This window comes from Anomaloglossus baeobatrachus, chromosome 3, assembly GCF_048569485.1.
Source record: "Anomaloglossus baeobatrachus isolate aAnoBae1 chromosome 3, aAnoBae1.hap1, whole genome shotgun sequence".
NCBI classification, from domain to species: domain Eukaryota; kingdom Metazoa; phylum Chordata; class Amphibia; order Anura; family Aromobatidae; genus Anomaloglossus; species Anomaloglossus baeobatrachus.
The window spans coordinates 546,043,927-546,059,616 of record NC_134355.1 but is presented as its reverse complement, the minus strand read 5'-3'; the positions used below and the strand labels follow the sequence as shown (position 1 = coordinate 546,059,616).

The following is a 15,690-nucleotide window of genomic DNA, read 5'->3' as shown; positions in this document are numbered from 1 at the left end:
TCCCCAACTCATTGTTCACTATACCTGCATTGACACAAATAAGAAATATCGTTCAGCTCATCACTCCAAGGCAAATCTCTCCAACTTCTGGTCCGGTGCGTGGAACAAGTGGTTTGGCTACCATAGCTGAATACTCAGTCACATCAAGAGGAGGAGGGGAGGAGAGAAGATCCAGCACTGACGTAATAAAACGATTCTTTATTCAAAATTCATAAAAAAGATTATTCCAACCAAGTGCAAGATAAATTTATGCTTGACGCATTTCAGAGAAGGTAGACTCCTTATTCATAAACAACAGGTCATGTTGCTAATGAATAAAAAGTCTAGCTTCTCCGAAACGCGTCAGGCATAAATTTATCTTTCACTTGGTTGGAATAATCTTTTTTATGAATTTTGAATAAAGAATCTTTTTTTTACGTCGGTGCTGGATCTTCTCTCCTCCCTTCCTCCTCTTGATGTGACTGATTATACCTGCATTGCCCTGCTACAAGAGTGCAAGTGTCTAAATAGATAAAGTGACCAGTGGAGTGAACAACCTAATTGGTAAATGCATAGCAGTCAACGGCTGAGAAGTCATAAGAAAATTTGATACTCACAGGGAGGGAGGACCATTTAGGTACAAGTGCTGTATTTAAAAGTGGACCCTGCAGCCGCCATCTTGCATTATGAAACACCATCTAGGACATTTAGCCAATATGTTATGATGGTTTATTAACTGCAATGCTGCAATAATTCATCTATCTAGCCACCATGCTGCTAGAAGATCCATCGCCCTCCTGAAGAACTTTATGGGAAAACGGGTTGAGGTGATTAGAAGCTTATATAGGAAAGTGCTAAGTATCAAATATTCTTATGACATCTCAGCCACTCAATATTGCTCTGTATTTACCAATTACGTTGTTCACTGTACTGGTCACTTTATATATTTAGGCACTTGCACTTTTCTTGCAGGAACATGCAGGACAGTGCAGGGATAGTTGATGGTGAGTGGGGGCGCCATATTGAATTTTAGGGTGCTGACCTCCACTGTCAGGTAGTGCACAGGAGGGAGATAAGCCTAAAGAGTGCAATTCTTCCCTTTCTCTGTGCACTTAAGGCTGCTTTACATGGCTAGCGATGTCACTGGTGAAAGCACCCACCCCGTCGGTTGTGCGTCCCGGGCAAATCGCTGCCCGTGGCACACAACATCGCTCGGACCCATCACATGGACTTTCCTGCCTAGCGACGTCGCTGTGGCCGGCGAACCACCTCCTTTCTAAGGGGGCGGTTCGTGCGGCGTCACAGCGACGTCACACGGCAGCCATCCAATAGAAGCGGAGGGCCGGAGAAGCAGCCATAAGAAAGACATGCCCACCTCGTTGCCGGAGGACGCAGGTAAGGTGTTGTTCCTCATTCCTGGGGTGTCACACGTAGCGATGTGTGCTGCCTCAGAAACGACGAACAACCTGTGTCCTGCAAGAGCAACGCTATTTGGGATTAGAACGACGTGTCAACGATCAACGATTAAGTGAGTATTTTTGATAGTTAGTAGTCGTTCGTACGTTTCACATGCAACAACGTCACTAACGAGGCCGGATGTGCATCACGAATTCCGTGACCCCAACGACATCTCGTTAGTAATGTCGTTGCGTGTAAAGCCCCCTTTAGAAGTAGTGGTTGCACAACAGGTTGAGTTTGTTCCTTTTAAATTATCTAAATAAATATTATCTAGTTTTAAAGGTTTTATTTTATGCTAAAGCACTGTAATTTGACTCTTAGGTTTATAAGTATTGCATTTAACGGGTTAAAAATTACAAAGAAATAATGTGTAGGACAATTTAACAGTGTGTAGGACAATTTTAGTGTTGCCTTCACCCCATACTTTAAGTATTGGTTGGCCATCTGCTCTGCATTTTAATAATGAATCGCCATCTTTTAGCAAATCAAAGTACAATGAAGAAAATATGTTATTTGACCTTTTCTATTACAATGCTATTCCTATATGCTGTAATATACAGACAATCTATGCTCAAAATTTTTCTCTTTCTTTTGTCTCAATACATTAAAATGTGCTATAGGCTTCTCTGGAGCAAATGGGTTGAAAATGCTGACAGACACAAAGTTCTCTTGGGAAATTAGAATCTCCCTTTGCTGACATTAACCCTAGGGAGCTGGTATATGCTATTAATACCAAATTTGCTATAAGAACCCCTATTAAAACATCAAAACCTTACAAATCAGTTTGTTTTTGAGGCTATGGTTTGTCAGCATATAAGGAGAGTGTTATTAGTAATCCTGTCACTGAATCCAGAGTCTTTAACTAAGTTGCTTCTGAAATAAATAAGATTTGTGTTACAAAAGGAAGAGTAATAAGAAGAAAGTGTTAGTACGTAAGTGTTAATTGATTCCATTCCAGATGACCTCTTCGTGTTGCGCTGTGCTGCTTTGATTTTGCTTGACTGTCAACTTCCTCCTCGTCACTGTCATCAGAGTCACCACTTGTACTGTCTTCTTCTTCTTCATCATCATCGTCATCATCTTCCGCCTCTTCTTCTTCTTCCTCACTTTCACATTCTCCAGGAACATTAGTTTCATATTTCTACAATAAACAAAAAAGGGACATCTCCAATGTTAAAAAAATACTAAGAGCAAACATGGATGAAGATATCTACTATAGTCCCTCAAAAATCTGAAGATCTGTGGGCAGTGTAAGGGGTACTTTGCACGCTGCGACATCGCAGGCCGATGCTGCGATGCCGAGCGCGATAGTACCCGCCCCCGTCGCAGCAGCGATTTCCTTGTGATAGCTGCCGTAGCGAACATTATCGCTACGGCACCTTCACATGGACTCACCTGTCTTGCGACCGTCGCTCTGGCCGACGACCCGCCTCCTTGTTAAGGGGGCGGGTCGTGCGGCGTCATAGCGACGTCACACGCCAGGCGGCCAATCGGAGCGGAGGGGCGGAGATGAGTGGGATGTAAAAATCCCGCCCATCTCCTTCATTCCGCATATCCTACGGAAGCCGCAGTGACGCCGGTAGGAGATGTTCCTCGCTCCTGCGGCTTCACACACAGCGATGTGTGCTGGCGCAGGAGCGAGGAACAACATCGGACTGTCGCGTCAGCGTAATCATGGACTACGCCGACGCTGCACCGATGATACGATTATGACACTTTTGCGCTCGTTAATCGTATCATCGAGCCTTTACACACTACGATGTCGCATGCGATGCTGGAAGTGCGTCATTTTCAATTTGACCCCACCGACATCGCACCTGCGATGTCGTAGTGTGCAAAGCCCGCCTAAGTATTGTATGAGGATCCAGAAAATCATATATATGTTGGAGCAGGTTTGCTACTCAAAAAGAGCCATAGACATGGTGCACGTCATGTCTCACATTTAGGGTATGTGCGTACGCGGCAGTTTTGTTTCTCCAGTGAAAAATGCACCCTCTGGCAGAAAAACGTACCTATGTCTGGAAAAAGCGCATAAAAAATGCATGTGTTTTTGCCATGTTTTTACTGCATTTCGGTGCATTTTTGCCACGTATATGTTTATACATTTTTTAAAGGAGAAACAAAATGATAGGATAGAATAATTGATAGATAGCTGGAATAGATAGATGGATAGATAGATAGAGAAAATAGAAAGTGTTTTAGACTTATTTTGCATCCTCCTCAATATAGAGAAGGATGTGTATTAGCTGAGGGCTTAAGATGCCCTATTGTGTCCCAAAATGTTTGGGAATCAATTTTGGTCAAAGTAAAAGCTGTCATCCAATATAATATGCAAAGTCAGAGAACCACACCACCTGAGGAAGCAACTGTGAAATGTCCGATTGGGTACAGTGAACGGTGTCGCACAATGGGTAATTATTAATTTAAATGTTTTTTATTGATTTTCAAATGTTGGATAGGGTATAAACTAGAAAAGTATGGGGATACAGAAGGAAAAATTAGGGATGGTGATTACATGGAGTAAACAGGGGGGTAAATAAATAAATGAAGCAATTTGAATGGAAAGATCAGAGCTTTTTCCTTTTGTTAACAGTTCGTTAATCTGTGTGAGTATTTTTACAATTATATATACATCATAATTGTGGAGCTGAAGAGAAAGGTGGTGTGCAAAAAGCCAGGGATACACCTGTATAAGTGTACAAAGGTTTTTATTAATAAATAGTGATGAGCGAGCATGCTTGTCACTACTCGGTACTCGCACGAGTATCGCTGTACTCGGGCTGCTCGGCGGGGACCGAGTAATCTCGCGATACTCGTGCTGTACTCGTGGTCTTCATTTCTGCATGTTGGCGCTCTTTTGAGAGCCAGCCCTCATGCAGGGATTGGCTGGCAGACCACTGCAATGCCACAGCCCTATTAGTTGTGGAATTGCAGTGATTGGCCGGCCTGCACAGCGTGACCGAGCCTTTATATCGGCCGGCGCGCTGTGCTGTGCTCACAGCTATCCAGACTGTCAGTGCAGGGAGAGTGTCGCTGATTCAGGGAAAGCTTTGCGGCCCTTTATAGCTTTTTCAGTTGCAGGGCTGCAAACAGTGTGACCAAAAGTCCTTCTCAGGACTATTCTAGTTGTATACAGGCAGGCAGGGTATAGCCAGGTTGGAGTACAGTAGCAGAGTCCTTCTCAGGACTATTGTTGCTATATACAGGCAGGGTATAGCCAGGTCTGAATACAGGCTAGTGACCAAAAGAGTCCTTGTCAGGACTATTGTACCAGTATACAGGCAGGCAGGCAGGCAGGGTAGGGGTGACCGTATACCAGCCTTCATCATATCTGGGGCTGGTGTACACAGTGTAAAACAGTCCAGATAGTGTCTGACTTGTCTGTAATTGTCGCTCCCCAAAAAAACCTGTTAGGTTCTTATTGCGTCCGTGCTTGGTTTTTAAAACCGCACGTGTGTGCCTGTTGGTGGCAGCGTACAGGTGCACTTGTGTGCAATTTCCACAAACTTTGATATAACGCACAAGTAGTGAATATACACGTCAGCAGTGCACAGCATTGCAAAATGCGCAAGGGCATTGGCAAGGAACAAGGAAGTGGAGGTGATGGTGGTGCAGGCAGAGGCCGAGGTCGTGGGCAAGCTCTAATTTCGCCACAACAAAGGGCCACATCTAGTCGGTCGCACGTCCTGTCCCAAATTCTTGGGGACCGCAGCAGTACACCGCTCTTGAACCAAGACCAGTGTCAACAGGTTGTTAGTTGGATAGCGGATAATGCTTCCAGTCAGATTGGCACCACCACAAACACTCTGTCTTCCACACGGTCAAGTGTCAGTAGCCGTGATACTGCACCGCACATTTCTGAACCTGATCCTCCTTCCTACCACCAGGCTGAGTACACATCCTCCTCGGACATTAATGATCCCACACTTGGACACTCGGAAGAGCTGTTCACGTTTCCATTCACACATTCTGGCCTCTCGCCAGCTCATATTGAAGTGGGTCATGAGGAGATTGTCTTTACAGATAGCCAAATATTTGAGCAGCCACGTTCTCACGAAGTTGGCAACGTGTCCCAACAAGTGGTGGACGATGATGAGACACAATTGTCAGGAAGTCAGGAGGAGGAGCAGGGTGCGGAAGAGGAAGACGACGTGGTGGATGATCCAGTAACTGACCCAACCTGGCAGGAGGATATGCAGAGCGAGGACAGCAGTGCACAGGGGGAGGGAGGCGTAGCATCACAACAGGCAGTAAGAAGCAGGGTGGTGGCCCCAGGCAGAAGTCAGGCAACCGTTCCCCGGAACAACACGACAACACAAGGTGCCTGTACAAATGTTAGGTCTTCCCGAGTCTGGCAGTTTTTTAAGTTGGATCCAGATGATTCAAAAAAGGCAATTTGCAACACCTGCCGTGCCAGCATCAGCAGGGGTACCAAAACTAGCAGCCTGACCACCACCAGCATGATCAGGCACATGTCAGCCAAGCACCCGACTTTGTGGGAAGTACAACAGAGTCGAGGAGCAGTGCTTGCTGATGTCACTGCTACGTCTTCGCTGGTTGTGCATGCGAGCCAATCCTCTGTCCATGCTGCCTGCGAACAAGCCTCCTCCACTCCTGCACCTGCAGTTGCCTACGCAGAAAGAACACCATCATCAAGCACGTCCTTGTCCCAGCGCAGCGTTCAGTTATCCATTCAGCAAACCTTTGAACGCAGGCGCAAATACACTGCCAACACCCCACATGCCACAGTTCTAAATGCTAACATTTCGCGACTGCTTGCGCTGGAAATGTTGCCTTTTAGGCTGGTGGAGACAGAAGCATTCCGTGACCTGATGGCGGCAGCTGTCCCACGTTACTCGGTCCCCAGCCGCCACTATTTCTCCCGGTGTGCCGTCCCCGCGTTGCATAACCACGTGTCACAAAACATCACACGTGCCCTGAACAACGCTGTTTCACCCAAGGTCCACCTAACCACAGACACGTGGACAAGTGCTTGTGGGCAAGGCCGCTACATCTCGTTGACGGCACACTGGGTTAATATTGTGGAAGCTGGGACCCAGTCTGAGCGAGGGACGGAACACGTCCTTCCCACACCAAGGTTTGCAGGCCCTACCTCAGTCATTGTTTCACCCACACTCTACAGCTCCGGAATGTCATGCTCTTCAGCCTCCTCCTCCTCCTGCGCATCCTCATCCACTGTGCCCTCCACACCAGTCACAAGCTGGAAGCACTGCAGCACTGCCTCGGCGAAGCGGCAACAGGCTGTGCTGAAGCTAATCTGCATAGGTGACAAACCCCACAATGCAGAAGAGCTGTGGACAGCTCTGAAACAGCAGGCAGATCACTGGCTCACACCTCTGAACCTAAAGCCAGGAAAGGTCGTGTGTGACAATGGCCGGAACCTGGTGGCGGCTTTGAGGCGAGGCCAGCTGACACATGTTCCATGCGTGGCCCATGTGCTCAACCTCGTGGTTCAGCGGTTTATAAAGTCATACCCAGAGCTGTCTGATCTGCTGGTAAAAGTTCGCCGCCTGTCTGCACATTTTCGAAAGTCACCTACTGCTTCAGCCGGCCTTGCCGGCTTTCAGCGCCGTTTGCATCTTCCGGCTCACAGACTGGTGTGTGATGTCCCCACGCGTTGGAATTCAACTCTGCACATGTTGGTCAGGATATGTGAGCAGAAGAGGGCAGTTGTTGAGTACCTGCATCACCTAAGCCGTCGGGAAATGGGTCAAACTCCACACATAACACCTGAGGAGTGGAGATGGATGTCAGACCTATGTACCATCCTCCAAAACTTTGAGGACTCCACCAAGATGATGAGTGGTGATGACGCCATTATTAGCGTCACCATACCGCTACTCTGCCTTCTAAAACGGTCTCTGCTGAAAAACAAACATGATGCATTGCAGGCGGAGCGCGATGAGTTGCAGCAAGAAACAGTAGTGGGTGTGGGTGATAACACACAGCCCAGCCTCGTCTCATCACAACGTGCAGTGGAGGACTATGACGAGGAGGAGGATGAAGACATGGAGCAACTCTCCGGCCAAATTGAGGATATGACATGCACACCAGTCATATCCTCGGTTCAGCGTGGCTGGCCAGAGGACAGGGTAGATGAGGAGGAGGAGGAGGAGGAGGAGGAGGAGGAGGACAGCATGTTCAGTCATCTTGTTGGTCAGGCTACTGAAGTCCTGGCTGTTAAGAGTCTGGCGCACATGGCTGACTTTATGGTAAGCTGCCTGTCTCGTGACCCTCGCGTTAAGAACATCTTGGCCGACAATCATTACTGGTTGGTAACACTGTTAGACCCACGCTACAAGGAGAACTTTTTGTCTCTTATTCCCGTGGAGGAGAGGTCAACCAAAATGCAGCAGTTCCGGAAGGCCATACTCACGGAAGTAGGCAAAGCATTCCCCTCACAAAACGCTAGCGGCATAGGTCATGAATCAGTGGACAACCGAGGCGTACAGCCGAGAGAGGCACAAGTCCAATCCGCCAGAGGTAGGGGAACAGTCTTTAAGATGTGGGACAGTTTTCTCAGCCCCTCACGTACCACAGCCCCTGAGGTGCGGGGTAGTGCCACAAGAAATCCTAAGTTTGCCCAGATGCTGAAGGAGTACCTTGCAGATCGAACAACTGTACTCCGACATTCCTCTGTGCCTTACAATTATTGGGTATCCAAGCTGGACACGTGGCATGAATTGGCTCTCTACGCCTTGGAAGTCCTGGCCTGCCCTGCTGCTAGCGTTTTGTCAGAGCGTGTTTTTAGTGCCGCAGGTGGAATCATTACAGATAAACGCACCCGCCTGTCAACTGAAAATGCTGACAGGCTGACTCTGATCAAGATGAACAAGGGTTGGATTGGGCCAGACTTCACCACACCACCAGCAAATGAGAGCGGAATTTAAAGTTTGCCATGTACCTCCACTCACCCATGGGTACACACTTCTGGACTTTGGATAATCGCTGGACTGCTCCTCCTTCTCCTCATGCGCCACCATGATGATGACCGTTACAAATTGCAATACTTAGGCCTTTGTTTCAGGTATACCCCCAGTGGTAAATTTTTTCGCCCATTCTTTGCAGAATGGACATTACAACGACAGGAGACCCGCTCCTTTGCAATGGGAACAATGTTTTGAGGCCCTCATGCACGTCTCTACCCAGGGACAACGTGGAGCCTCCCAATTTTTGGCTGCCCTGCCTAAGGGCTATACTATAATACACCCACTTCCTTAAAATGGACACTTAATGTTTTGAGGCCCTCATGCACGTCTCTACCCAGGGACAACGTGGAGCCTCCCAATTTTTGGCTGCCCTGCCTAAGGGCTATACTATAATACACCCACTTCCTTAAAATGGACACTTAATGTTTTGAGGCCCTCATGCACGTCTCTACCCAGGGACAACGTGGAGCCTCCCAATTTTTGGCTGCCCTGCCTAAGGGCTATACTATAATACACCCACTTCCTTAAAATGGACACTTAATGTTTTGAGGCCCTCATGCACGTCTCTACCCAGGGACAACGTGGAGCCTCCCAATTTTTGGCTGCCCTGCCTAAGGGCTATACTATAATACACCCACTTCCTTAAAATGGACACTTAATGTTTTGAGGCCCTCATGCACGTCTCTACCCAGGGACAACGTGGAGCCTCCCAATTTTTGGCTGCCCTGCCTAAGGGCTATACTATAATACACCCACTTCCTTAAAATGGACACTTAATATTTTGAGGCCCTCATGCACGTCTCTACCCAGGGACAATGTGGAGCCTCCCAATTTTTGGCTGCCCTGGCAAAGGGCTATACTGAAATAGACCCACTTCCTTACAATGGGCACTTCAGGTTTACAGGCCATCATGCACGTCTCTATCCAGGGACAATGTGGAGCCTCCCAATTTTTGGCTGCCCTGGCAAAGGGCTATACTGAAATAGACCCACTTCCTTACAATGGGCACTTCAGGTTTACAGGCCCTCATGCACGTCTCTACCCAGGGACAATGTGGAGCCTCCCAATTTTTGGCTGCCCTGGCAAAGGGCTATACTGAAATAGACCCACTTCCTTACAATGGGCACTTCAGGTTTACAGGCCCTCATGCACGTCTCTATCCAGGGACAATGTGGAGCCTCCCAATTTTTGGCTGCCCTGGCAAAGGGCTATACTGAAATAGACCCACTTCCTTACAATGGGCACTTCAGGTTTACAGGCCCTCATGCACGTCTCTACCCAGGGACAATGTGGAGCCTCCCAATTTTTGGCTGCCCTGGCAAAGGGCTATACTGAAATAGACCCACTTCCTTACAATGGGCACTTCAGGTTTACAGGCCCTCATGCACGTCTCTACCCAGGGACAATGTGGAGCCTCCCAATTTTTGGCTGCCCTGGCAAAGGGCTATACTGAAATAGACCCACTTCCTTACAATGGGCACTTCAGGTTTACAGGCCATCATGCACGTCTCTATCCAGGGACAATGTGGAGCCTCCCAATTTTTGGCTGCCCTGGCAAAGGGCTATACTGAAATAGACCCACTTCCTTACAATGGGCACTTCAGGTTTACAAGCCCTCATGCACGTCTCTATCCAGGGACAATGTGGAGCCTCCCAATTTTTGGCTGCCCTGGCAAAGGGCTATACTGAAATAGACCCACTTCCTTACAATGGGCACTTCAGGTTTACAGGCCCTCATGCACGTCTCTATCCAGGGACAATGTGGAGCCTCCCAATTTTTGGCTGCCCTGGCAAAGGGCTATACTGAAATAGACCCACTTCCTTACAATGGGCACTTCAGGTTTACAGGCCCTCATGCACGTCTCTATCCAGGGACAATGTGGAGCCTCCCAATTTTTGGCTGCCCTGGCAAAGGGCTATACTGAAATAGACCCACTTCCTTACAATGGGCACTTCAGGTTTACAGGCCATCATGCACGTCTGTATGCAGGGGCATTGGTGAACCTCACAATTTTGGACTGCCCTGGCAAAGGAAAATACTACAAAGACTCAGTTCCTCAAAATGGGCACATTAGACTCAAGAGGCCTTCATGTATGTCTCTTCTCAGGGACATCGGAGTGCCACACAATGTTTTCACGTAAAATCTTTCATGTATTAATCTCAAAAAGTAACATACACCAGCTCTATCTCACTATTGGGTATGTGCCCTTAACATTTCCGCCATGAAAAATCATTTTGGGGTCATTTTGGAAGGTTTACTGGTGAGTCCGTAAAAATGGCGTAAAACGCGGACAAAATTGTTCACAGCTATGACTTTTCAGTGATAAATGCTTCAAGGGGTCTTCCCCATGCTGTTGTCATGTCATTTGAGCACTCTTCTGAGACTTTTGTGCCATTTTTAGGGTTTCTCCATGCTGCCGGGGGGTCATTTCACAAAAATACTCGGGTCTCCCATAGGATAACATTGGGCTCGTTGCTCGGCCCGAGTACACGAGTATCTTGGGAGGCTCGGCCCGAGCTTCGAGCACCCGAGCTTTTTAGTACTCGCTCATCACTATTAATAAAGCAAACAATTATGTGGGCACAGACATATTAAAACCACTTAAAAAGGCATATAGAAAAGCCTGTATAAACTGTGTTTATCCCCTGTAAGAGATAAAATATCCCCCTGGCAATGTAAGAGGTCACAATGGTTATCCTAGTAGGGCTGCATGCAATACATAAAAGATCCTAGTGGTAAAACGTTGTAGCTGGCATAGTTAGAAGCATATTAGACTGAATTGCAAATACATTTGCACAAGATAAAACAATTGCCACATCCACATGAACCACAGTACCAGTATAGAATGTCAGCATAAGTTGCAGCAGTATTGGTACAAAGAACCCTGAGATAACAAGTTTACCAGCCCATACTGAAAACACCAAAGATCAGAGTCCAAATGATAGCCAGGGTGGGGTAGGAAAATCCCCACGCGTATCGCTGTCACCTGGGACAGCTTCGTCAGGGGTAGAGCAACCCTGACGAAGCTGTCCCAGGTGACAGCGATACGCGTGGGGATTTTCCTACCCCACCCTGGCTATCATTTGGACTCTGATCTTTGGTGTTTTCAGTATGGGCTGGTAAACTTGTTATCTCAGGGTTCTTTGTACCAATACTGCGGCAACTTATGCTGACATTCTATACTGGTACTGTGGTTCATGTGGATGTGGCAATTGTTTTATCTTGTGCAAATGTATTTGCTATTCAGTCTAATATGCTTATAACTATGCCAGCTACAACGTTTTACCACTAGGATCTTTTATGTATTGCATGCAGCCCTACTAGGATAACCATTGTGACCTCTTACATTGCCAGGGAGATGTTTTATCTCTTACAGGGGATAAACACAGTTTATACAGGCTTTTCTATATGCCCTTTTAAGTGGTTTTAATATGTCTGTGCCCACATAATTGTTTGCTTTATTAATAAAAACCTTTGTACACTTATACAGGTGTATCCCTGGCTTTTTGCACACCACCTTTTTCTTCAGCTCCATATCTATTTTTGGTGTGTTAAGGTGATCCCTGTCTGTTTCTATTTATGGATCATTAAAATCCGTCAGGTGGTGCCCTCCCCCTTTCTTACTGGTATATACATCATAATTATTATCATAATTATTCATATACTAATAGTATTTTTCATCTGGGCAACCATCATTATGAAAAGTTCTATTACATGTTATTGTCCTTATGTTTGTTATACAGATGGGCAGAAATCTCATACCTACATAGCGGTATATTCATGCAGACTTGTATTGATAAAGACTTTTTATATGCTTACACATGAGTGGTCTGACATGGATTTTTTTTCTATTTGCATCTGCACTTCTTATGCAATGTAGTGAATGAAACACAAATAATTACAGATGGTAATTTGTACTGCTCCTATATTACTACAGGTGGATGCACTACTTAGGTGATGTATATAATTTGGACAGATAAAGGAGCAGACAATATTGCTTCCATATAGTTTACACATTTACACTTTGTCTTTAATAGAGATGAGAGAACCTTAGGTTCGGTTTTTGAGCCAAACACCAAATTTTAAAAATCCAAGTTATGGTTCGTGGATCAGATGCTGTACACGCAAACAAAACTCGTGCGAGCAACGTTGTGCTCAGGTACACTTCGTGCTCAGCCTTGTGCAAGCCGCTTGCAATGTTTGAATGGCTCACAGTGGGGATAATAAAAGCGTGATCAGATATAATGTGCAACAAAAACAAAAAAAAAAATTGAACAAGTCCGCCCACCCTCCCCCGAAAGTGATCTGCCTATGGCTGACTTTACGTGGGCGGATACTCAAACTGCCAATCAGTGACTTGATCCGGGGTTTAGGTCAAGCTCAAGTCTGTTGAGCTAGACTCGTTTGCTGCTAGCGAACCGAACCTTCCAAAGGTTCACTCATCTTTAGTCTTGAATGCCAGCAATTGTCATCACTTGAGGAATTCTCATCTTTCATGACCAATGGACTAAAACATGAATTTGAGAAATGCACCAAAAATAATTATCTATATGTAATAAAATTATATGATTAATTAGTAAATAAAAAACATTTTTGTTACACTCAGAAGTAGAGTTGAGCGCGGTTCGAGGTTCTCCAGTTCGCGGCTCGAGTGATTTTGGGGGCTGTTCTAGATCGAACTAGAACTCGAGCTTTTTGCTAAAGCTCGATAGTTCTAGATACGTTCGAAAACGGTGCTAGCAGCAAACAGACAAGCTAATTACTAGCTGGCTTTCCGCTGTAATAGTGTAAGTCACTCTGTGACTCACACTATTATGAAATTTCAGTGTATAGTGTGCGGGAACAGCGTATTCAGATCACTGCTGTTTGGATAATGGCGATCGCCATTTTTTTTTTTTTTCCTTGTTTTCCTTCCCTAAGCGCGCGCGTGTAGTGGGGCGGGCCAGCATGTCAGCCAATCCCAGACACACACACAGCTAAGTGGACTTTTAGCCAGAGAAGCAACGATATGTGTAATAGGATGTCCATGTCACATGTCCCTGCATTATAAAAACGGACATTTTCCTCCAGCACGCCATTATCTGCCTTCTGCGTCTTGGTGTCAGTCACCGCTGGCGTAGCTCCTGTCTCCGATACTGCTGTGTACGCTCTATACACAGCACTATACAGAATAGGGATAGAAGTTTCTTTCAGCCCTTGTAAGGGCTAATACCGGCAGGGACAGAGCCATAGGTGACAGTCAGGTCCGTGAAAACAGATTTTAACAGCTACACAAGATGACAGCGTCTGTGTAGCTAAGGTCAGGGATTTCCTCGCTGCATTTCCCCATTAGGAGGGATAGAAAGGGAGGCTTTCTTTCCTCTACCCAGACCCACAACCCTGCCACTGTACCCTCCTGCCCTTTGCACACTCAAACTGATTGTTACTAAGCCATTATACTAGCAAACACTGAGGAAACTTAGTGGCATCCTAAAAGTGGCTGTTGGACATCATTATTGTCCCACTAGTGCAAAGATATTCGCAGCACGTCTGCCTGCATTGCACACTCAAACTCATTGTTACTAAGCCATTATACTAGCAAACACTGAGGAAACTTAGTGGCATCCTAAAAGTGGCTGTTGGACATCATTATTGTCCCACTAGTGCAAAGATATTCGCAGCACGTCTGCCTGCATTGCACACTCAAACTCATTGTTACTAAGCCATTATACTAGCAAACTATGCTGCCAGTTTAAGGGCCGTAGTTGCATTGTCAGGGATAATTATTGTTGTTTATTCTGCTGTTAATAAAGCTAGACCACCGCTGAAATCTACACCACCTCTCAATTTTTACTACCACATTTTAAGTGCACAATCTTGTCGCAATCAAAATGAGTGACAAAATGACAGATGCTGGTGGAAAGGGGAAGAGGCGTGTTGGAAAAGGAAAAAAAGGGTTTGTCCGTGGGGAAGGTGGCAAAGCTCCATTAACATCTGCTGAAGATAGACCATCTTCCAGCAAAAGTAAGATGTCTACTACTTACCGTGGACAATCCGATGTGCTCCCTTTTTTACGGACACGAACAACTGGAACAAAGGTAGATGATGGCCAAAAAAGGAAAATGTTTGAATGGATCTCAAGTGGTCCAACAAGTGCCCTCTCCGCCACCTCAACTACCGCATCCAAAAAACACCAGTCCTCTGAGTTGTCAGCCCAATCACACTTGCATTCTCCCAGCTCTGAAGTCTCCATCCGCCCTGCACAGTATGGTGGAAATGAGATGGCTGAGTCTGCAGAGCTGTTCAGTCACACTATAGCTTGGGAATCAGAAGTCTGCTCCCAAGCTACAGTGAGTACAGACAAGGAAATGGTCTGCACTGATGCCCAGAACCTTTGTGACTCTGATTCAGGCCGTGAGGACCAAGTTTCTGAGCATAATGTTGACCCTTTTTCACAAACTGTAACACCTGTTGTTATAGACAATGAGGAACGTACTGATGACGATGAGACGCAGATACTACCAGATATGGATGACAACTTAAATATTCGGTCAGGGCAAGAAGAGGCTCGGTCTGAGGGTGAGGGGAGTGCAAACACAACAATTGATGAGGAAGTTCTAGATCCCACCTACTGTCAACCCACAGTCAGGCACTCGAGGAGGTCAACAGAGGCGGTGGAGGAGGATGCAACCGACGACGAAGTTACCTTGCGCCTTCCTGGACAGAGTCGGAGCACTGGTAGCACGTCTACAACTGCATCCTCAGCCACCACTCTGCCTCTGAGCACTAGTCGGGGGGGCTCAGCAGGTCGCATGCCCTCTAAGTCTTGCCTAGCCTGGTCCTTTTTTGACATAGCAAAAGATCGGCCAAATTATGTGATCTGTAAAATTTGTCGTGATTTTGTAAGTAGAGGGCAAAACCTCAGCAGTTTGACAACTTCTTCCATGAATCGTCACATGAATAAATATCATATGTCCCAGTGGGAAGCTCACTGTGCTGCAATGCGGCCTAGCGGAGCGAACCATCCACCGCCAGCCCCTTCCAGTGCATCTGCACGCTCTTCATCTTCTAGGACTGTGGGGACAGCTGTCACACCTGGTTTTCCACGCACAACTTCCACCACTGTAACCGCAACAGGTAGTTTGCTTGGTAGGTCGTCAGTTGGTTTGGAAGGGGAAACAAGTGCGTGTGTACAGCTCTCTCAGACATCGATAGCACCAACGTTGGATGAAGGCAACATCATGTCTACGCCTGCACTTTCCTCACAAACCTGCATTTTTCCAGGGACACCCTACTCAACACCGTCTGCACACAGCAGCCAG

The 15,690-nt window shown here is 46.6% G+C and overlaps 1 protein-coding gene across 1 annotated transcript in view; it reads right to left on the bottom strand.

The window, feature by feature from the left end:
* Positions 1-995: 995 nt before the first annotated feature.
* The window catches only part of CLSTN2 (calsyntenin 2), a 1,533,789-nt gene continuing 1,519,094 nt past the window's right edge, over positions 996-15,690 (bottom strand). Inside the window, exon 17 of the mRNA XM_075338625.1 lies at positions 996-2,578. Within this exon, the coding sequence (XP_075194740.1) occupies positions 2,363-2,578 (216 nt within the window). The 3' untranslated portion in view covers positions 996-2,362. The remainder of the gene's footprint in view (positions 2,579-15,690) is intronic.